This window comes from Bufo bufo, chromosome 5, assembly GCF_905171765.1.
Source record: "Bufo bufo chromosome 5, aBufBuf1.1, whole genome shotgun sequence".
NCBI classification, from domain to species: Eukaryota; Metazoa; Chordata; class Amphibia; order Anura; family Bufonidae; genus Bufo; species Bufo bufo.
Window position 1 is genome coordinate 443242651 of NC_053393.1, and position 23560 is coordinate 443266210.

Genomic DNA, 23560 nt, shown 5'->3' on the forward strand with positions numbered 1-23560 from the left:
TCAAGTGAGCACACAACCTAATGCAGGCATGGCCAACCTGAGGCTCTCCAGCTGCTATAAAACTACAACTCCCACCATGCCCTGCTGTAGGCTGATAGCTATAGGCAGCCTGGGCATGCTGGGAGTTGTAGTTTTGCAACAGCTGGAGAGCCTCAGGTTGGCCATCCCTGATCCTAATGCATGGCTTTTATATAGCAAAATGGTTCAAAAGTACAATCAAAGCCTGTATCAGTAGAATATTCCAGCTCCTACTCCACATATAGGCCCCGCAGAACCAACAGGATTGGCTGCGCTCTCACTGCACTCAGCACAGACCCCTGTTCCCCGCTCTCTCCGCCTCAGCCAATCCGTCCCTGCACATCGCGGGGCAGAGCCCGGGCCTCACTGTAGCCGGAGGCACGAGGTGGGCGTGCCGTCTTCCCCGTCCCTCTTAATTGGACGTGTAGATTGAACTTGGCAGGGATTGGCTGTTAGAGCTGTCGCTCATACGTTCTGGTGACGTCACCGCGGGCGTCTAATCCAGGAGCCTAGAAGTGGAGGTCAGCTGGGAGGAAGAAGCATGGCAGCTTTGTTGAGGAGGTCTGGCAGTGCCCTGCACAGCTCTATCAGCAGGCATGCCCGCCTGGCAGTGGGTAAGCCTCGGCCTGTGCAGGACTTTGTGTCCCATGGTGGTGCCGGTCTTGTGTGTCCCCTTCTCGCCCTGCACACCTGCCCTCCCTGCACCAGGGAGACTTACCTGCATCCTGAACCTATGGGCATTCCTTCTTCAGGGGTCTTCTCAGGTCACCTCACTCCTAATCCATTGTGATTCTGTGGTCTCTTGTGTAGTGCAGATCACTGACCCCCCCCCCCCCCCACCTGTCACCCGCATGGAGAATGAGCCCCTTCACCTGTGGAAATTGACCTCCTGTGCGGATTTAGAAATCTGCAGCAGGTCAATTGTAGAGAGGTTTTCCCCATAGAAAATATGCACCAAAAACTGCATAAAAAAACACACAAAAACCCCCAAACTTAAACCGCAATAACTAGTGCGTATTAATCTGCAGTTTTGGTGTGCATTTTCTGCACACAAATCCGCCGGTACCTTCACACGTTTATTGGGTACATTTTATATATGCCCCCATAGACCTGACTGATGCCAAGAAAGTGTGCCTCCAGCATGTGCCGGGCAGATCTACTGTGCCGTCTGTGTTTTTTATCATTAAAGGAGTTGGTCCATCTCATACATTGGAGGCATATCGCTAAGGTGGGACCCGCACCCATCTCTAAAACAGAGCCTGCAAAGATGAGAGCAGACTGCGCATGCGCAGCTTCTCTCTTTATTAATTTCTATGGGAGTGGCAAAAATAGCCAAGTGCAGGAAGTTCCATAGAAATGGATAGGAAGTGCACTGCGCAAGCGCGGCCTCCACTCCCTTCACTTCTACAGGGCTGATGGAAATAGCTCTCCGCTCTCCTTCACTTTGCGGACTCTGTTTTAGAGATTGGTGCAGGACCCAGTTAGGTATGTATGTTTATGAGAATACCACATTTATATGGTTTTTGTTATGTTATATTACTATGTAAAATGCTTTGTATTCCTATGTTCTGAGACTGATAACTTTTTTGTTTTTTAAAATCCATGGAGCTCGTACAACTCATGCACTTTGCTTTTTTTTATTCCGTGCGGATTTTGAAAGCTGCAGCAGGTCAACTGTGCCATTTTTGGTGCAGATTTCATGTTTTTTAATGGAATGGTAAAAATCAATCTGCAGCAAAACTGTATCAAATCCGCAACATAAACCGCACGTGTTTTTTTTTTTTTTTGTGTGTGTGAAAACTCACAAATCTGTATGGAAAACCGTGCAGCATTTCTGTTTTCAAAATCTGCACTCATGTGCACGTACACTTTAGGCCCCTTTCACACGAGTGAGTTTTCCGCGCGGGTTCAATGCGTGACGAGAACGCATAGCACCTGCACTGAATCCTGACCCATTCATTTCAATGGGTCTCTGTACATGAGCGTTTTTTTTTTTTTTTTTTCACGCATCTGTGTTTCGTATGTTCTATATTCTGAGTTTTTCACAAAGCCCTGGCCCCATAGAAGTGAATGGGTCTCCAGTGAAAAACTCATTGCATTCGGAAGCAAGTGCGGAATGTGATGTGTTTTTCACTGATGGTTGCTAGAAGATGTTGTTTGGAAACCTTCAGTTTTTTATCACGCGCGTGAAAAACGCTTTAAAACGCATTGCACCCGCGCGGAAAAAACGGAACTGAACACAAAAACGGACTGAACTTGCTTGCAAAATGGTGCGCGTTTCGCTGAACGCATCCGGACATAATCAGTCACTCTCGTGTGAAAGAGGCCTTAGGGTCCATTCACATGTCCACATCCTTTCCGCAATTTTGCGGAATGGGTGCAGACCCATTCATTTTCTTCTGTTCCACAGCCCCGCAAAAAAAAATAGAACATGTCCTATTCTTGTCCACATCCACGGACAAGTAAAGGCATTTCTATTATAGTGCCGGCCATGTACAGTCCGCAAAATGCAGAACGCACATGGCTGGTATGCGTGTTTTGCGGATCCGCAATTTGCGGACCACAAAACCAGTTGCGGACGTGTGAATGGACCCTTAAAAGGGAGTTATACAGGATTTTTATATTTTTTATTTACCGGGGGATATGGTAAAATAAAATAACCAATACTTGTCTGTTAACTCCTTTGCCACTTCGGTGATCTCTGCTGCAGCAATAACGCTCCATGTATCCCTGTGACCACTGCAGCCAGTCACTGGTCTTGTGTCAGACCTGCAAGCTTCACTAGTGAGGCCCCAGATTGTCTGCAGCGGTCACCTGGATATATGGCACATCATTGCTGCAGCAAAAGTAAGAAGAGACCAGCATGGTCTCCGGAGTGGCAGGGGATATAGCAGATGAGTAGTGATTAGTTTTATTTTAGCATACTCTGCTTTTGCGGCATGTGGAGAACAGATCCATAGAAAGTATATCAGATCCGTACGCCTCATGCTGCAAAGCAGAGCTGATGCAGATTGTTCTTCCCTGCTTTGCATCAAAGTTTAGGTACTCTTTAATGTCCTCCTTGGTCAATGCCTCCACCCTTCTAGGAAGGCCTTGCACAAGACTTTGGACATTAACTCCACAGCCAGCCATTTTACATTGAGCCTCAAGGAAATTTTTGATGGCAGGTACTGATATTGGGCAAAAAGTCTTGTCTCGAAGGTATAACCGTTTTCCCCTAAGACTAGTTTTACACTAATGTTATTACCACCAGCAAGGAACAGCCTGGCGAATCTCCCTTGATCCGGTATAGCCGGATGTTACTCAAATGCCCGCCGGCCCTATTGGCAATAATGGGGTCCGGCGGAAATCCTCCTGCTACATCGGCAAATATGCCGGGATTCGGCCAGACAAAAAACCGATGCATCCTTTGTATGATGATCCAACAAGAGACTGTGGGACCCTGTCAACAGCATGTCCTAGGATAGCTGCTTCACATCTGGTGGCATTAGAGGCAGAGCTCGTTAAGAATTCCAGAGGAGCATGTATGGCCTATAAGTCTCCTCACGCCAATTAAGGCGCTCTCTCCTCAAGGAGAGATGGTACCCCCTAAATCTAGAGCAGAGGTACCATAAGTGATCACAACACAGAAATGTAAAAGGCCTAAAGAGGAGTGTGATCTCACTGTACTTCTGTGTATCCAATGGTGACTTCAAGTGCAGCATGGAGAACGGAGGTGAGATGATAACTCTACTAGTTTACTCTTCATAATCTTGAATGTTTACCCTGGAAACGGAAATTTAGAGCAGTTACCCCGAAAAGGGCAGCCCCAGCAGGAACCTTTGCCTAGAACTGCCCCTGTACATATTTCCTCAATGGATGCTGTGTAAAGTCTGGAGAGGAAAGAAAAGATTTTTACACAAAGTGGACTTTTTCCCTGTACATATCTGGGCCACTTTCATATGGTGGTTTTCTACTCCGTGTTTTGTTTTTTAAGCCAGAATAAATAGTGGATGCAGAACATGGTAGAGTGCAAATCTTTCCATTTTTATTTCTCTCTGTAGGTTCCACTCTTGCCTTTTGGCCTGGAGATGTTGACCAAGATACGGCCATGGTGATGCACATTTGGGTGCTTTTGCTCCCACTTTCACCCAATCGACCACCACAACCCACAGTGCCGAGCAATTGTCATGATAGTGGGGATCTAGTGGGAGGCCAGCTATCTCAATTATATATAAGCCTATTAGAGCCTGGCAAAGGCAGGGTGTAACAGGGTAATGCTGACAGTACAATACACTGCAATACAGAACTATTGCAGTGTATTATAGAAGTGAACAAGCAATTGCATGCTTGAGTCCTGTAGTGAGACTAAGGCCTCTTGCACACGAACGTGTGCACCCCGTTGCCGTATTGCGGACCGCATTTGCTGATCCGCAATACACGGGTGCTGTTCCGTGGGCATTCTGCATCACGGATGCGGACCCATTCAATTCAATGGGTCCGCAAATCCAGAGATGCGGAACGGAAGCACGGAACGGAACCCTATGGAGTGCTTCCGTGGGTTATCGTCCCGTACTTCCGTTCCGCAAAAAGATAGAACATGTCCTATCTTTTTGCGGAACGGCCGGATCGCGGACCCATTAAAGTGAAGAGGTCCGCGATCCGCTGCGGCTGCCCCACGGACTGTGCTCGCAGCACGACCACGGGGCGCACACGTTCGTGTGCAGGAGGCCTAAGGGTGCATTCACATAGCAATGTCAATTTTGCGAACTGCAAAACACAGACACCGGCCATCCGTGTGCACCCTGTATGGCGATGCAGACCCATTGACTCTAATGGGTCCACGATCCGCATGTTGCAGCCAGAGGCACGGCCACACGGAAAGGTCATATCTTTGCTCCGCGATGCGGGGTGTCTGTGTTTTGCAGATCTGCAGTTTCTGAATACCCCCTCAAAGAAAAAGTAAAAAAAAAAAAAAAAAAACTTCCTAAAAATGTTGAAAAGAGTGGAAAAATAAATAAATATGTTGCAAAAACGTTTCCTATCTACTTTACTATGTTAAAAAAGACAAACATTTAGTGTTCCTGCATCCATAAAAATGTGAATGTAAACACTTGAAAAAAAATTACACAATGGTAGAATTGCTTTTTTTGGTCTCCTTGCCACCTTGATCAAAAAGTCATATGTATGCCAAAATGGAGCCAATAAAAAAAAAAGGCCTTACACGTCTCCATGGTTTTAAAAAGAACAAAGTTCAGTCTCAGAACATAGCAAAACAAAGCATTTTCTTAAATTTTATTTTTAAGTAGCAAAAAATAACAAAAACAATATACATTTTGTATTCTCATAATCATACTGAGTACTGACCCAACTGACTCCATACTGAATGCTGTAAAAATTAACCCCAAAAACCATGGATTTTTTTTTCCATTTCACCCCCATGGAAAGTTTTTTTTTCAATATGTTACATGAAAATGTTGCGTTTAAATACAACTTGTTCCATAAAAAAAAAAAGTTGGGAATAGAAAAAAATTGGTTCCTACAAGGAAGCATTCGTAAATATTACGTTTTAGGTTGTACCCTCCTTATTGAAATGCTTCGGAGTTTTCCCTGCTCCTTTTAGTAGGATCTGTTCCTATTTTTGATTTGCAAGCTTTCATGTTTCACTAATTTATTCTGGCACTTGGTGTTATTTAGTGCGCTGTTTGGCAGTATTATTTAGTGCGGTATTCTGTATTTTCTTCAGTTCTTATCCATTTTTCACCATTACAATTACTTCTACTTCAAGCTGTAATCATCCAGTACATGCAGGAGAAGTCACGTTTCTTTCTTATCGCTTTTGCTTGGAGTGTGTTGTATTTCCTTATTTTAGTTAATATTTTATGTACGTTTGGTCTTGAGTACAACATATATGTTGGTTTTTGCATGTTCCTTGCTTACCTTTGTACTCAAGTGCTGTGCAGTACAAAGCCCTGAAGACATTTTCTTTTTACTGTTCCACATTCTTTTCTCAGTACTTCTGCAAAGGCTTCTGTTTGATGCGTAAAATGTGATTTTATTACAACAGTTGCTCCATGTTTGTGGGTCTGCAGACCCCTAAAAAGCTGCAGGGGTCTTTAATTTTGAGCATTTGCATTTATACTGCTTTTTATGTTAGAATGTGAAAACTTGGCTAAATAAATAGAAGATTTTACTATAAATGTGAAGTGCCCAATGCCCATGTAGTCACAGTTTCCTGACATTTTGTGTACATAGAGACTCTGGGATCTATTTAACACTAAACTGAATTGTCCGACTTCTTCCATTCACTTCTATGAAAGAGCAACTCAAGGTGAAAAAAAAAAAGTAATGTGAGCTGTATTGTTTGAAGGTCACATCATGTGATTTCTGTTGAATGACTGCCTTCTCTCTGTGATAGATTATATATATATATATATATAGTCACATGTCCAGCTGTTCAATGTTTCAGTTCTTTTTGCACAACTTGCTGTTCTCTGACAAGGAGCTTAATGGCAAAATTCACAACAGGTGTTTGATTCACGAATCGCCCATTTAATTTCCTGTTTCAATTAGAATTGGTATTTAAACAGTCCTCCTCATCATGGTGTTCACATTTTAACATCATGAGACCAAGACGACACATAACAACTGATCAACAGTACCTCGCCATTGCGAGGATTCAAGCAGGATGTTCTCAGAGAGAAGTGGCCACTGAGCTTAGAGTGTCACAGAGTGTCATCAGCAGGTTGCAACAGAGATACAGAGAGACTGGAAGAGTCACAGAAAGGAATAGAAGTGGACGTCCTTTAGCCACATCCCACACTGATCACTGCTTCATTGTGAACAATGCCCTGCGGAACCGGATGATGAATGCCACACAACTCCAGGCACATTTATGGGAGGTGAAAGGCACCCAAGTGTATCGTCAGACCATTCAAAAAAGTTTACATCAGCATGGTCTGCATGCTAGATGACCTGCAAGGGTACCTGACCACACCACCAGGCACAGGCGTCATTGTCTTGCATGTGCCAGGGAGCATCTGCGCTGGTCGAGAGACCAGTGGGCCTCAGTGCTGTTCACTGATGAAAGTCGATTCACACTGAGCAGAAATGATGGCCGCCAACAATGTTGGAGACATCAAGAAGAGCGCTATGCATCAGCCACTGTTGTCACCAAACGAGCCTTTGGTGGTGTTACAGTGTGGGCAGTTGTCTAGTCAATACAGAACTGCCCTACACTTTGTGAATTGTACAGTGACAAGCCCTTACTACTTGAATAACCTCATTAATCCAGTCATTGAGCTTCTGCATGAACAACACAGGCCTAATTTCATCTTCATGGGGTGCTGGAGACTGGGGTACCTCAAATGGAGTGGCCTGCACCTTCTCCAGACCTGAATCCCATTGAAAACATGGAATCAGCTGAGTCGCCATGTAGAGGCTCGTAACTCTGTACCCCAGAACCTCGATGATCTGAGGGCCGGCCTTCAAGAAGAGTGGAATGTCGAGACTCAGCAGACAATAAGTCAACTTGTGAACCGCATGAGATGTCGTTGTCAAGCTGTACTTGATGCTCAAGGCCACATAACAAGTTATTGAGACATTGACATTTTTGTGGGGGTACACCCATCACTGTTGGCTTTTGTGTCAATAAATTGTTTGAGCTGTGGAATTCACCATTGCATGCTTCTACTTAAATGCCCTACTTTCATGATATATTACTGTAGTGTGAACTTTTTAAGTTTTCCATAAACTTCACCCGAAAGCCAAATATCCTTAACTTTTTTTTTGAATGCTGTGTATATATAAATACTGAATGCAAAAACATTACATTTAGAAGATGTACAAAGATATACATAAAAAAAAAAGGCAAAATCTGAACTTCCTTTGTTACCTGTGACTTTCGAAGCCCCTGCTTCTGATACCAGTCTTAGAGGGGTTATCCCACTGAAAATACTTATCCGATATTCACAGGATAGGGATTAGTATCATGGGTACAGAGGTTCCAAGGTTATGAGAATAGAGTGGTGGTGCTCCATATGTGACCACTGTTCCATCCACTTCTATGGGACTGGAGAGAACTGTGCGTTGGTTCTAAAAGAAAAAGAAAATGAGAAAAGCTTCCTTTGTTCCCTGTGACTGTTGGAGCTCCTGCTTCTAGGACCAGCCTTAAAGGGGGTTATGCCATGATTGATGTAAAAAAAATAAAGAAAAAGGCATCATATAGCACACGACAATACCTTTTTAACAAACCTACAACCAGCCCTGTACCTCACATGGATCCAGAGAGCTCTCTGTTCACACGGGCGTTGCGGGAAAAGGTGCGGGTGCGTTGCAGGAACATGCGTGATTTTTCGGCGCGAGTGCAAAACATTGCAATGCGTGGTGATGGATCATGTGATGAGCGTAGTGACATCATCAAAGGTCCTATAGCTCACAGCACAGATGAAGACAGAAGAGAAGCCGGGCTGCGCGAACAAGTGGATTAAGGTGAGTTAAATTATTATTATTTTTTTTTAACCCCTCCAGCCCTATTGTACTATGCATTTTCCAATGGGTCCGTGGAAAAATCGGAAAATGCACCGTTTTGCAGCCGAGACCGTGATCCGTGTATCCTGTCCGTGTATCCTGTCCGAAGATCCGTCTGCATAAAAGCTTTTTCATAGCTGAGTTTTCACTTCGTGAAAACTCAGAACCGACAGTATATTCTAACACAGAGGCGTTCCCATGGTGATGGGGACGCTTCAGGTTAGAATATACTAAAAGAACTGTGTACATGACTGCCCCCTGCTGCCTGGCAGGTGCTGCCAGGCAGCAGGGGGCAGCCCGCCCCCCCTGTAGTTAACACATTGGTGGCCAGTGCGGCCGCCCCCCCCCTCCCCTGTAGTTAACTCATTGGTGGCCAGTGGGCCCCCCTCCCTCCCCTGTAGTTAACTCGTTGGTGGCCAGTGGGCCTTCTCCCCTCCCTTCCCCTCCTAATTAAAATCTCCCCCCTATCATTGGTGGCAGCGGAGTGTACCGATCGGAGTCCCAGTTTGTAGAACCATTATACTTACCTGCGAGCTGCGATGTCTGCATCCGGCCGGGAGCTCCTCCTACTGGTAAGTGACATGACCTGTCACTTACCAGTAGGAGGAGCTCCCGGCCGGACGCAGACATCGCAGCTCGCAGGTAAGTATAATGGTTCTACAAATGGCTAAGTAACCATGGCAACCGGGACTGCAGTAGCGTCCTGGTTACCGATCGGAGCCCCAGCGATTAAACTGGGACTCCGATCGGTACACTCCGCTGCCACCAATGATAGGGGGGAGATTTTAATTAGGAGGGGGAGGGAGGGGAGAAGGCCTACTGGCCACCAACGAGTTAACTACAGGGGAGGGAGGGGGGGGCCCACTGGCAACCAACGAGTTAACTACAGGGGAGGGGGGGGCCACTGGCCACCAATAAGTTAACTACAGGGGAGGGGGGGGGGGCCGGCCACACTGGCCACCAATGTGTTAACTACAGGGGGGAGGGGGCTGCCCCCTGCTGCCTGGAAGCACCTGCCAGGCAGCAGGGGGCAGTCATGTACACAGTTCTTTTAGTATATTCTAACCTGAAGCGTCCCCATCACCATGGGAACGCCTCTGTGTTAGAATATACTGTCGGATTTGAGTTTCACGATGTAACTCAAATCCGACGGTATATTCTAACATAGAGGCGTTCCCATGGGGATGGGGACGCTTCAAGTTAAAATTTACCATCGGATTGGAGAAAACTCAGATCCGATGGTATATTAACTCCTGACTTTACATTGAAACTCAATGGGGGACGGATCCGTTTGAAATTGCACCATATTGTGTCAACGTCAAACTGATCCGTCCCCATTGACTTGCATTGTAATTCAGGACGGATCCGTTTGGCTCCGCACGGCCAGGTGGACACCAAAACAACTTTTTTTTTCATGTCCGTGGATCCTCCAAAAATCAAGGAAGACCCACGGACGAAAAAACGGTCACGGAAAAACGGAACCCCGTTTTGCGGACCGCAAAAAAATTCGGTCGTGTGCATGAGGCCTTATCCTGTACCAGTTTAGTAGCTTTTCTCTGAACTCTCTCCAAAGTATCAATATCCTTCTGGAGATATGGTCTCCAGTACTGCGCACAATACTCCAAATGAGGTCTCACTAGTGCTCTGTAGAGTGGCATGAGCACCTCCCTCTTTCTACTGGTAATGCCTCTCCCTATACACCCAAGCATTCTGCTAGCATTTCCTGCTGCTCTATGGCATTGTCTGCCTACCTTTTAAGTCTTCTGAAATAATGACCCCTAAATCCCTTTCCTCAGATACTGAGGTTAGGACTGTATCACTGATTTTATATTCTGCTTTTGGGTTTTTACGCCCCCGGTGCATTATCTTGCACTTATCAACATTACGTTTTAGTTGCCAGATTTTTGACCATTCCTCTAGTTTTCCTAAATCCTTTTCCATTTGGTGTATCCCTCCAGGAACATCAACCCTGTTACAAATCTTTGTTACTTGAACTATTATGGGATGTGAGCTTTTAATATGTTCCATTTTTAATGTTGACAGAAATAAGTGCGTTTTACAAAGTAATTTTTTTCCCATCAGTATCCAGGTCCATGGCATCTAAGACTCCTATTGGATTTGTTGGACTTGGAAATATGGGCAATCCAATGGCAAAAAATCTGTTGAAGCATGGTTACCCAGTCATTGCGTATGATGTGTTTCCAGAAGCCTGCAAAGAAGTTCAAGACACCGGCGCACAGGTATATTCACGTATTTTATTGTCATGTGTGTAGCCCACATAACGGCTCCGTCAGTTAGTGGTTGGCCTGCATCTTGTTACGTTGTTAAAAATTCTGTTTAATGGTATGTGCACTTGGGAAGAATACGCTATGGATTAGTGCGCAGCAAATCCATCACATTTTACAGTATTAACGAAGTAGATGAAATTTTAAGAAATCTCATCCACACACTGCAAAAAACCTTAAAGGGGTTGTCTCACTTCAGCAAATAGCATTTATTGTGTAGAAAAAATTAATACAAGGCACTTACTAATGTATTGTGATTCTCCATATTGCTTCCTTTGTTGGCTGGATTCATTTTTCCATCACATTATATACTGCTTGTTTCCATGGTTATGACCACCATGCAATCCATCAGTGGTGGCCGTGCTTGCACACTATATAGGAAAAAGCACCAGCCGATGTGGACTCCTACACTCCAAGCCATCAAAGAGGCCCACACTTTTTCCTATAGTGTGCAAATACGGCCACCGCAGCTGGATTGCCAGGTGGTTGTAACCATGGAAACTAGCAGTATATAATGTGATGGAAAAATGAATCCAGCCAGCAAAGGAAGCAAAATGGGCAATCATGATACATTAGTAAGTGTCTTGTACTAACTCTCTCTACATGATAAATGCTATTTGATGTGAGAAAACCCCTTTAAGGTTACCTGCACACAGTTACGGGTTGAGAAACAGAACTAGAAGAAGGGGAGCAGTAACAAGTAAAACTTAGCTTTTAATATGTCAATTCTCCCTAGACAGGGAATAAAAGACGCCTTACAAACATGAATATACACAGAAAAATATGTGGGACATAAATTGGTGTGACAACAATTGTCCACACACCAAGTCAGGTGTCGTCCTCCCTAGGCCTGTGAACTAAGTCATAAAAGCCCATGGAGGACAAACCGTAAAGTCCCTTTGTCCTGACCCCAAAGAAAGGGTACCGGAACTATGGAAACACAAAAAATGGAATGGTCTTACCAGTTTTTGGAAAAAGCCTCACTTGTTTACAACGTGTAATGTGTTGGTACAGGAGGTGGTCACGTGCAGCAGGCTGGTCATTCCCAGATGTCCAGTGGGTAAAGGAGACATCCGAAACTTCAATCAGACCTAGTAGTAGAGTAGCCTCAAAGAGAGAAACTTACCCTAGTACAGTGATGGCGAACCTTTTAGATACCGAGTGCCCAAACTGCAACCCAAAACCCACTTATTTATCACAAGGTGCCAACATGGCAATTTAGGCTGAATTCTACAGTCCAATATAGTGTATCTTCCATGTACTTTATCATTTAGCTATAATAGCTACATTCAGTGCGCTGCCTGTGCCGTTCATAGTGCACCCTGCGCTGATGAATGGCAGGAAAAGTCTAAGGCATATTAGACTTTTTCCAGGGCGTGGTGCCCACAGGGAGGGCTCTGAGTCCCACCTCTGGCACCCGTGCCATAGGTTCGCCACCACTGCCCTAGTACAACCCTGCTTGACCTATTTGGCCCTGGTGACCTAACTCGGGGTCCGTGCCCCGCAAGGGGTGGCCCCGTCCGGAACCTTGCCCTGATAAGGAGTCCCTATGTAATCCTAGTACAGGATGACCAGAGACTGAACTCAAGCTTTCAAGGCAAGGGGAAAAAAATATTGTAATAAAGGCCGCAATTTAATTGCGCGTGCCGCAATATGTTAGCGTGTGAAGACAATATTATAATAGTAGATAGCCGCAATATGTTAGCGTGGCCCAACGCGTTTCATCAGCCCAACATATCCTAAGGCCGCTATTCATAAACATAAGACCCCATGAATCATCAGGGGACCCGGGGCCTAGTATTGTATGGCTCCTACTTATCTACCTACTATCAATCACAGAAAAAAGGGGTCTTATAACAAAAGCCCCTCAATGAAAGGTAGAAAAGTGAGGCATGTAGTATGATGCACCTGAAAGACACACAAACAAAACGGAAAACCCGTTAGAATATAAGTGCTCACACTGTCCACTGAGTGAGAGCCAGTACTCACAGTCCTACTGGAGCGGCATATTGCAAACGTCCAGGGTCGTGGGCATGGCGTGCATATGTGATGGTGGCAAGGTGAACCTCCATGCCCAAAACCCACTTTTTAAGGACCAGTTCAGGTCTGAAGTCACTACATAATAGAAACCACCCAAAAATGACCCCATTTTAGAAACTACACCCCTCAAAGTATTCAAAACTGATTTTACAAACGTTGTTAACCCTTAGGTGTTCCACAAGAATTAGTGGAAAATGGAGATGAAATTTCAGAATTTCAGTTTTTTGGCAGATTTTTCATTTTAATAATTTTTTTTCCGCTAACAAAGCAAGGGTTTGAGCCAAACAAAACTCAATACTTATTACCCTGATTCAGTAGTTTACAGAAACTCCCCATATGTGGTCGTAAACTGCTGTATGGCCACACGGCAGGGCGCAGAAGGAAAGGAACGCCATATGGTTTTTGGAAGGCTGATTTAGGGCTCTTTCACACCTGCGTTCTTGTCTTCCGGCATAGAGTTCTGTCGTCGGGGCTCTATGCCGGAAGAATCCTGATCAGGATTATCCTAATGCATTCTGAATGGAGAGAAATCCATTCAGGATGCATCAGGATGTCTTCATTTCCGGAACGGAACGTTTTTTGGCCGGAGAAAATACCGCAGCATGCTGCGCTTTTTGCTCCGGCCAAAAATCCGGAACACTTGCCGCAAGGCCGGATCCGGAATTAATGCCCATTGAAAGGCATTGATCCGGATCCGGCCTTAAGCTAAACGTCGTTTCGGCGCATTGCCGGACCCGACATTTAGCTTTTTCTGAATGGTTACCATGGCTGCCGGGACGCTAAAGTCCTGGCAGCCATGGTAAAGTGTAGCGGGGAGCGGGGGAGCAGTATACTTACCGTCCGTGCGGCTCCCCGGGCGCTCCATGCGCATGGGGCGCTCTGACGTCATTCTGGAGCGCCCCGTGAGCCGCACGGACTGTAAGTATACCGCTCCCCCGATCCCCGCTCCTACTATGGCAACCAGGACTTTAATAGCGTCCTGGGTGCCATAGTAACACTGAAAGCATTTGGAAGACGGTTCCGTCTTCAAATGCTTTCAGTTCACTTGCGTTTTTCCGGATCCGGCGTGTAATTCCGGCAAGTGGAGTACACGCCGGATCCGGACAACGCAAGTGTGAAAGAGGCCTTAGCTGGACAGTTTTTTTTTATTTTTTACACCATGTCCTTGATGCACCCCTAGAATAGAAACTCCAAAAAAGTGACCCCGTTTTGGAAACTACGGGATAAAGTGGCTAATCTGACAGGTTAGATTATGTGCTATTTTTATAGAGCAGGTTGTTGCGGATCAGACAATGCCAAATATGACAACTTTTTGTTTGGTTGTTTAAGTGTCTCCACATTCTGAAAGCCATACTTTTTTTTTTTTTTTTTGTGCGACTGTCTTTTATGTAGGGGCTAATTATTTTTATTTTTTCAGTATGAGATGACAGGTTGGTACTATTTTAGGGTGTATATGACTTTTTGATCGCTTGGTATTACACTTTTTGTGATGTAAGGTGACAAAAAATGTTTTTTATTTTTACTCACTTTTTATTTTATTTCGTTTACGGTGGTAACCTGAGGGGTTAGGTAATCTGATATTTTTATACAGCAGGTTCTTAGGTGATACCTAATATCTATACTTTTTTTATTTTTTATTTAAGTTTTACACAATAATATTTTTGAAACCAAAAAATATAATTTTAGTGTCTTCATAGTCTGAGAGCCATAGTTCTTATTTTATTTTCTGGGCGATTGTCTTAGGTAGGGTATCATTTTTTGCGGGATGAGATGACTGTTTGGCAGTATTTTGGGGTGCATATGACTTTTTGATCGCTTGCTATTACACTTTTTGTGATGTAAGGTGACAAAAAATGGCTTTTTTGTGGTACTGTTTCTATTTTATTTATTTTTTTACAGCGTTCACCTGAGGGGTTGGGTCATGGGATATTTTTATAGAGCTGGTTGTTACGGACGCGGCGATACCTAATATGTCTATTTTATAAATTTTTTTTTTCCTATTTTACATTTATTTTATTTTTTTATTCCTTAATTGGAGAATTTTTATTTTTTTACATGTGAAAAACCTTTTTTTATTTTTTTTAATTTAACACAATATTTTGTATTTATTTATAAAAAATTTTTTTTACACTTTGTGTCGCCCATGCGGTCATTCAAGACCTCTGGGGGACATTTGACTTCAATTTTTTTTATATATATATATATAATATTTTTAACAATTGATTTCTCCTGTAACTGGGGCTGACATAGTAGCCCCAGTTACAGGGGAAATACACCCCCCAGAGAGGCTGTACAGCACTAGACAACGCTGTACAGCCTCAGTGCAGGGCTGATCGAGGTCTGTGAAAGACCCGACAGCTCCTGCACTCTCCCGGCCCCGGCAGTCACATGACCACCGGGACAGGAATGAATGGGTCCGCATCCGTGATGCGGAATGACAATGGAGCGGTGCCCGTGCATTGCGGATCCGCAAATGCGGTCCGCAATACGGGAACGGGACATCAACTGTCATGGAAAGAGCCCTAAAATTGCGTTTTTCACTGAAGCCCCATTCACTTCTTTGGGGCCAGTGCTGCATGAAAAAAACGCACAATATAGAACATACTGCGATTCTCGCACAACGCAGTACTGTTGCGTGGAAAAAAAAACACTCTTCTACACAGACCCATTAAAATGAATGGGTCAGGATTCAGTGCGGGTGCTATGCGTTCACTTCATGCATCACACCCACCCGGAAAACTTGCTCATGTAAAAGGGGCCTAACAGTGTCATTGCATTATCCTGTTTTTTACATTTTTTTTTTTAATTTATTTTTTTCTTCACTGCATGACTGACCTGTCTCTTTTAATAACTACTTTCATTCCCCATGCAATGATAATTGTAGAAACGCTTTTCTTATACTCTGTGTTGTGCCTTTCCTTTATTATTCCAGCTAGAGGCTTACAAATAAAGGTAAAACTGGGTGTTACTAGTTGGGGGGGTCCCTGCATATTCTGAAACTGGCAGCACTGATTGGACAGTGTCACTGTGCAGGGACACTCCCCCAACTGGTAATATTGAGCTTGGTCTTTATTTCTAAACTTCTAGCATGAATAATAAAGGAATAGCAAAACCTAGTCATAAGAATTAAAGGGGTTATATGGAGACAAAAAAAATTATGACCCTAAGGGTCCATTCACACGTCCGCAAAACAGGACATATTGCGGATCCGCAAAACACGGACACTGGCCAAGTGTGTTCTGCATTTTGCGGACCACACATGGCCGGCACTATAATAGAAATGCCTTTTCTTGTCTGCGGACAAGAATAGGACATGTTCTATTTTTTTGCGGGGCCGCGGAACGGAAGTGCGGCCCCATTGAAAATGAATGGGTCCGCACCCATTCCGGAAAATTGCGGAAAGGTTGCGGACCCATTTTGCGGACACGTGCATAGACGCTTAGATGTATATTCTTACCCTGTATGGCCCCATTACTTGCTTCAAGTCTTACTCAGTGAAGTCCCAAGGTTAAGTAGTCTGCTGTCTGCCAACGTCACAACCCGGCATCGCGGGACCGGTGGCTCCGAACTTCCTCCTCGTTAGTCGGCTCCTCACTTGAAGGTCGACCGTTACAGCCAGTGATGGCGCTGAGTGGAGGGAGGGAAGGAGGCAGATCCTCCCTTGCAGTGGGATGGCATTGGCTTTCCATACAAACAAAATCCAGTCCTCAGCCATTACATCTGTGTGATCCATGTACAGCGCATTTATTATGATCAGGCAGGCTTATTACCCAGTCACTACTAGGAACTTTCAAGTAAAGCGCCCTCACTCCACTTGTTCAGTTCTGATGACTAAGCAGCAGGGCCATCGCCCTTACTGCAATACATATGGCAGCCGTCAGCTGCTCCTGTAATGTCATGATCCTACACAGAGCGCTGGAGGTCTTGCCAGGATGTCGTGATCATGCACAGGTTGCTGGAGGTCTTGATGCAATGTTATTATCATGCCACCTCCACAGATCACATCGATGTCATTGCAGAATTTGCAGAGGACTGGCTTTGCTTTGTATGGAAAGCCAATGCCATCCCACTACAAGGGATTCAACATCACCACTGGGCTGTAACTGTTCAACCTCTTCAAATGAGGAGCTGACAGTAAGGAGGAGGGAGTTCGGTGCCAGTGGTCTCATAATGCTGGGTTGTGACACCGGCAGAAGGCATGAGACTATTGAACTTCCGGACTGCACTTAATGTGAGACTTGAAGGAGGTGATCGATGAACGTGATGTCACTAGCCTATGGTAAGTGGCGAAAATACTGGAGCGCCACAGCCTCTTCAAACAGCTGACCGACGGGGGTCCAGGGTGTTAGCATCTCCCCACACATACTGATCCGATACTGATGACCTATCATGAGGATAGATAATCAGTATAAAACACTCAGAAAACCCCTTTAAAGGGTTCATAGCATGATTGATGTAAAAAATGAAAATCGGCCATCATATAGTGCGTGACAATCTCTAACAAAGCTAGAACCAGCCCTGTACCTCACATCGATCCAGAGATCTCCACATTCATTGCTCCAATTGTTCTACTAGATTTATTTCAGGCTGGCAGCTCAGGGGGGGTGTCCTTTCTCAGGGGGGGTGTCCTTTCTCAGGGGGGGGGGGGGTGTCCTTTCTGCTGTAGCTGTTTCCCGGTAACTGCCACATCTTCTAACAGTAGATATGGCTAGTGGCAGTTGACGATTTAAACTGAGCATGTGCGACCACCTCAGTGAGGTGGACAAGAGCAAAAGTAAAATAACATACAAAAGGTGGCGCTATATAGATAGATTTGATTAAATAGCTCAGTATACAGTACTGAACTTTTGGTTACGTGCAATTAAAAAAGTATTCAGATCCGGGTGCTGGTTTGAACGAAGGAGAACATGTTTCATGTCTCAACCACTTTATGATTAGGTATATTTTTTGTGATCTTACTTTTGCAATCTGTTTTATCTCCCTATGGTTTATCTTGTCAGAGAAACCCGGGAAAATCTCCAGTTTTTCCCCCACTGTGTTTAGTAAAGTGATGGAAGAATGTGTATCAGAAATCTTCCATAGCTTCTTACGAGGTTCACCTGACAGCCATACGTCTGCTCAGAATGGACACCTGTCTTGTGTTTTAACAAGGCTTTTAGGTTGATGATGTCACTCATTGCGAAAATAGGTCCTAGAAATTTTATTGCCGGTCTCCACCTGCTTAGTGGGGCCATCTGCCCTGTGAGTCTGGAACGTCGTGGATGTATTCCAACAGACCTAATTAGCGAGTAAAGATCTCTCTCTTTCATTGAGCAATTGGTGGTAGACAGCAATGTTCCTTTTCAGTCGAAGCAGAAAGGAACTCCCCGCTGAGCTTTTGAAGGGTACTAGGCATTCTTGTTACGTTGCACCGTGACTTCCACACAGTTACTTACTTGGCATTAAAGTGTGAAGGCATTGCCATCCTTTTCCCCCCACAATAAAATGTTTTCCAGGACTCTCCTTTTACAAGTGCATACCTGTTTTATGATGGAGTGCCCAGACTTTCAACAAAAAGGAAATGCGCTAAGATATTTTTTTTGTTTGTTATTTTTCTGTGGAGAATTTAAACCAACTGCTGTCATTTTTATCTGAAAAACCAAAAGGATCATTCTAGATAAATTCAGTATAATTTTCAACATACAAGCACCCAGATGCTTCATGAGAAGTATAATTCTGGTCCAAAAAAAGGTGGTTGATTGATAAATTAAATTACTCTGAAGCAAAGGTGTGTGGCCGGCGTCAAAGTCTTAATAAATGTGTGTCTATATATATATATATATATATATATATATATATATATATATATATTTCTGCATAATAAGCATTTTTTATTACTTACTGCTTTGAGTATTATTAAGGAAATCTGGCCCTCTACTAGACAATTTTGATCTGACCCTGAGAATGTGTTCCTTTTGGAGGTTCTATGTTCAGTCTATTTTGATAACTAAGCAAAATGGCATCCAGACTGATATACCTTCTGTGGATCCGTACACCTCTAACCTCGCCTCGCTGAAGAGAGCAGAGCCGATCCCAGCCAAAGGTCCACAATCCTTATCTGGGCCCCTCAGCTCTTTTGTTCCAGTGATTGGTGTGGCCCAAGAATTCAAACCCTCTTTGGCCATCATTGACTTTTTTCTACTATTCTTCTACAAGCCTATTAAAGCGGTTTTCTGGTTTGCATCTACATCCTTAATAATAATTTATTAAGGTAGCTTTCTTTTTTTTCTTCCCCCCCCCCCTTTTTTCCCGCCCCTATGTTCCATTCTTGTCTGTGGTCACATGACCATGTCCATGCAGCTCTTTTATTATTTCCTGTGATGTCATGTCCATTGGCATGGGTTTGGTTGGATACAGCAACAGGAAGTACTGCGTACAGGATGGAAACAAACAAAAGTGATTGGTTTACATGGTGAAAATGGTATTGGAGAGTCCAAATTGAAAAAAAAGAGCATGGGAAGGTATACAGTCAGTTCCATAAATATTGGGACATCAACACAATTCTAACATTTTTGGCTCTATACACCACCACAATGTATTTGAAATGAAAAGAACAAGATGTGCTTTAACTGCAGACTGTCAGCTTTAATTTGAGGGTATTTACATCCAAATCAGGTGAACGGTGTAGGAATTACAACAGTTTGCATATGTGCCTCCCACTTGTTAAGGGACCAAAAGTAATGGCACATAATAATAATAATAATAATAATAATAATCATAAATCAAGCTTTCACTGTTTAATACTTCATTGCAAATCCTTTGCAGTCAATTACAGCCTGAAGTCTGGAACGCATAGACATCACCAGACGCTGGGTTTCATCCCTGGTGATGCTCTGCCAGGCCTCTACTGCAACTGTCTTCAGTTCCTGCTTGTTCTTGGGGCATTTTCCCTTCAGTTTTGTCTTCAGCAAGTGAAATTCATGCTCAATCGGATTCAGTTCCGGTGATTGACTTGGCCATTGCATAACATTCCACTTCTTTCCCTTTAAAAAACTCTTTGGTTGCTTTTGCAGTATGCTTTGGACCATTGTCCATCTGCACTGTGAAGCGCCGTCCAATGAGTTCTGAAGCATTTGGCTGAAGATGAGCAGATAATATTGCCCGAAACACTTCAGAATTCATCCTTTTGTCAGCAGTCACATGATCAATAAATACAAGAGAACCAGTTCCATTGGCAGCCATACATGCCCACACCATGACACTACCACCACCATGCTTCACTGATGAGGTGGTATGCTTAGGATCATGAGCAGTTCCTTTCCTTCTCCATACTCTTCTCTTCCCATCACTCTGGTACAAGTTGATCTTGAAATGAACTCTGGACCTTTTTTTTTTTTTTTTAATGATCTCTTTATTGAAAGTGAGAAATTACATACAATAAATATGCAAATACAAGTCAGAAATGACAATAGTTGTGACAAATATTATTGTACCGACAAGATATTGCTCAGCTCTCAAATCCAATTTTCCCAATTTATCACCGCACCCTACCCACCCACCCCACCCTTGACCCAAACCCCCCCCCCCCCCCCCCTCCGAATACCACCTAACTCAGGAACACTAATCTGAGAAATTAATGATCACAGTATATTGTTCGTAAATGTGTACTCTGGACCTTTTATTTGCTCATTGTAATTGGGATAATGAGGGAATAACACACACCTGGCCATGGGACAGCTGAGAAGCTAATTGTCCCATTACTTTTGGTCCCTTAACAAGTGGGAGGCACATATGCAACTGTTGTAATTTCTACACCGTTCACCTGATTTGGATGTAAATACCCTCAAATTAAAGCTGACAGTCTGCAGTTAAAGCACATCTTGTTCTTTTCATTTCAAATCCATTGTGGTGGTGTATAGAGCCAAAAATGTTAGAATTGTGTTGATGTCCCAATATTTATGGACCTGACTGTACATGAGGTAAGTAACTACATGAACATATTTGAAAAACCATAGTAATCCCGGAAAACCCCTTTAAGGGGATATGCCAAGTTAGAAATCCTGTATCCACAACCAAGGTAGAGATAAATACACTGCTCAAAAAAATAAAGGGAACACTTAAACAACACAATGTAACTCCAGGTCAATCACACTTCTGTGAAATCAAACTGTCCACTTAGGAAGCAACACTGAGTGACAATCAATTTCACATGCCGTTGTGCAAATGGGATAGACAACAGGTGGAAATTATAGGCAATTAGCAAGACACCCCCAATAAAGGAGTGGTTCTGCAGGTGGTGAACACAGACCACTTCTCAGTTCCTATGCTTCCTGGCTGATGTTTTGGTCACTTTTGAATGCTGGCGGTGCTTTCACTCTAGTGGTAGCATGAGACAGAGTCTACAACCCACACAAGTGGCTCAGGTAGTGCAGCTTATCCAGGATGGCACATCAATGCGAGCTGTGGCAAGAATGTTTGCTGTGTCTGTCAGCGTAGTGTCCAGAGCATGGAGGCGCTACCAGGAGACAGGCCAGTACATCAGGAGACGTGGAGGAGGCCATAGGAGGGCAACAACCCAGCAGCAGGACCGCTACCTCCGCCTTTGTGCAAGGAGGAACAGGAGGAGCACTGCCAGAGCCCTGCAAAATGACCTCCAGCAGGCCACAAATGTGCATGTGTCTGCTCAAATGGTCAGAAACAGACTCCATGAGGGTGATATGAGGGCCCGACGTCCACAGGTGGGGGTTGTGCTTACAGCCCAACACCGTGCAGGACGTTTGGCATTTGCCAGAGAACACCAAGATTGGCAAATTCGCCACTAGCGCCCTGTGCTCTTCACAGATGAAAGCAGGTTCACACTGAGCACATGTGACAGACGTGACAGAGTCTGGAGACGCCGTGGAGAATGTTCTGCTGCCTGCAACATCCTCCAGCATGACCGGTTTGGCATTGGGTCAGTAATGGTGTGGGGTGGCATTTCTTTGGAGGGCCGCACAGCCCTCCATGTGCTCGCCAGAGGTAGCCTGACTGCCATTAGGTACCGAGATGAGATCCTCAGACCCCTTGTGAGACCATATGCTGGTGCGGTTGGCCTTGGGTTCCTCCTAATGCAAGACAATGCTAGACCTCATGTGGCTGGAGTGTGTCAGCAGTTCCTGCAAGACGAAGGCATTGATGCTATGGACTGGCCCGCCCTTTCCCCAGACCTGAATCCAATTGAGCACATCTGGGACATCATGTCTCGCTCTATCCACCAACGTCACATTGCACCACAGACTGTCCAGGAGTTGGCAGATGCTTTAGTCCAGGTCTGGGAGGAGATCCCTCAGGAGACCGTCCGCCACCTCATCAGGAGCATGCACAGGCGTTGTAGGGAGGTCATACAGGCACATGGAGGCCACACACACTACTGAGCCTCATTTTGACTTGTTTTAAGGACATTACATCAAAGTTGGATCAGCCTGTAGTGTGTTTTTCCATTTTAATTTTGAGTGTGACTCCAAATCCAGACCAATGGAGGGTTGAAAAATTTGATTTCCATTTTTTTATTTTTGTGTGATTTTGTTGTCAGCACATTCAACTTTGTAAAGAACAAAGTATTTCAGAAGAATATTTAATTAACTCAGATCTAGGATGTGTTATTTTTGTGTTCCCTTTATTTTTTTGAGCAGTGTATCTGATCAGTGGATGTCTGAACACTGACCCTCACCAATCAAAAGCATGGGAGGGGGGTCACATATGAATGGAGTGGCAGGTTGCACATTCATTCTCTTTGGGACTGACCGCTGTTAGACCTTCTCCAATAAGATACTTATCGCACCATTTACTGTAATAGGTCCACATACTACGCGGGTGCAGTCTGAAAAGCACATGGATGGAAATTTATTACTATCTGAATTAGGCTTTACAAGATTAAAATATGCAACAGCGTTATATTGTTGGGTCATAGGAAGAATTGAGGTTTTGCCACTTTTGCTGTATATTGTTATTTGGGATTATTTTTGGTCATCATGAAATGTAGTGGTCCACACAGTCTTTTCCATTTATTAGAACTGGTGGTTAATAAATTAACATTTTGTTTTCTACTAGATTGTGGAATCGCCATCTGAGGTAGCAGATAAGGCTGACCGAATCATTACCATGCTGCCCTCAAGCCTGAATGCAATTGATGTCTACACCGGAGCAAATGGGATTCTTAAGTAGGTTTTTCCTAGAAAATTTGACTAATGTCCTTCCAGCTATGTAATGTCTGTGAAGTTTTCTGCTAGTACATATGTTACCTAGGCCATTAGGCATTTTCCGGAGTTCCGGTGACGTACCGGGCTCTCTATGGGGCTGCCAGGAAGCCCGGTGACGTCACCGGCACTAATGGGCGGGCTTTAGCACTGCCGTAGCCTTCAAAACACCTATCTGACATTGGTGCCATATCCTAGCGATATGCCACCAATGTTCCAGATGAGACAACCACTTTTTATTTCTTTATTTTTTTTATAATTAAATCTTTATTGTTATTGAGACAGTTCATTGCAAACCTCAAACATTATTAATTATTTTTACATTATAAACACAGCATATATACAGTTATTGTTACCCACCCCATTTACCCCTGTGCCTGTTGGTTGGTCCCCTTCCTTTTTTTTTCTCAAGAATTAAGAACGCACATCTCCTCCCTTCCTCGCTATCACCGCTATCCCCACCCCATCCCGCCCCGGGCCTCTATTCGTTCAGCC

The 23560-nt window shown here is 44.2% G+C and overlaps 1 protein-coding gene across 1 annotated transcript in view; it reads left to right on the top strand.

The window, feature by feature from the left end:
• Nucleotides 1-483: 483 nt before the first annotated feature.
• Nucleotides 484-23560, top strand: part of HIBADH (3-hydroxyisobutyrate dehydrogenase) — a 157760-nt gene continuing 134683 nt past the window's right edge. Inside the window, exons 1-3 of the mRNA XM_040433582.1 lie at nucleotides 484-632; nucleotides 10609-10766; nucleotides 22920-23029. Of these exons, the coding sequence (XP_040289516.1) occupies nucleotides 560-632; nucleotides 10609-10766; nucleotides 22920-23029 (341 nt within the window). The 5' untranslated portion in view covers nucleotides 484-559. The remainder of the gene's footprint in view (nucleotides 633-10608; nucleotides 10767-22919; nucleotides 23030-23560) is intronic.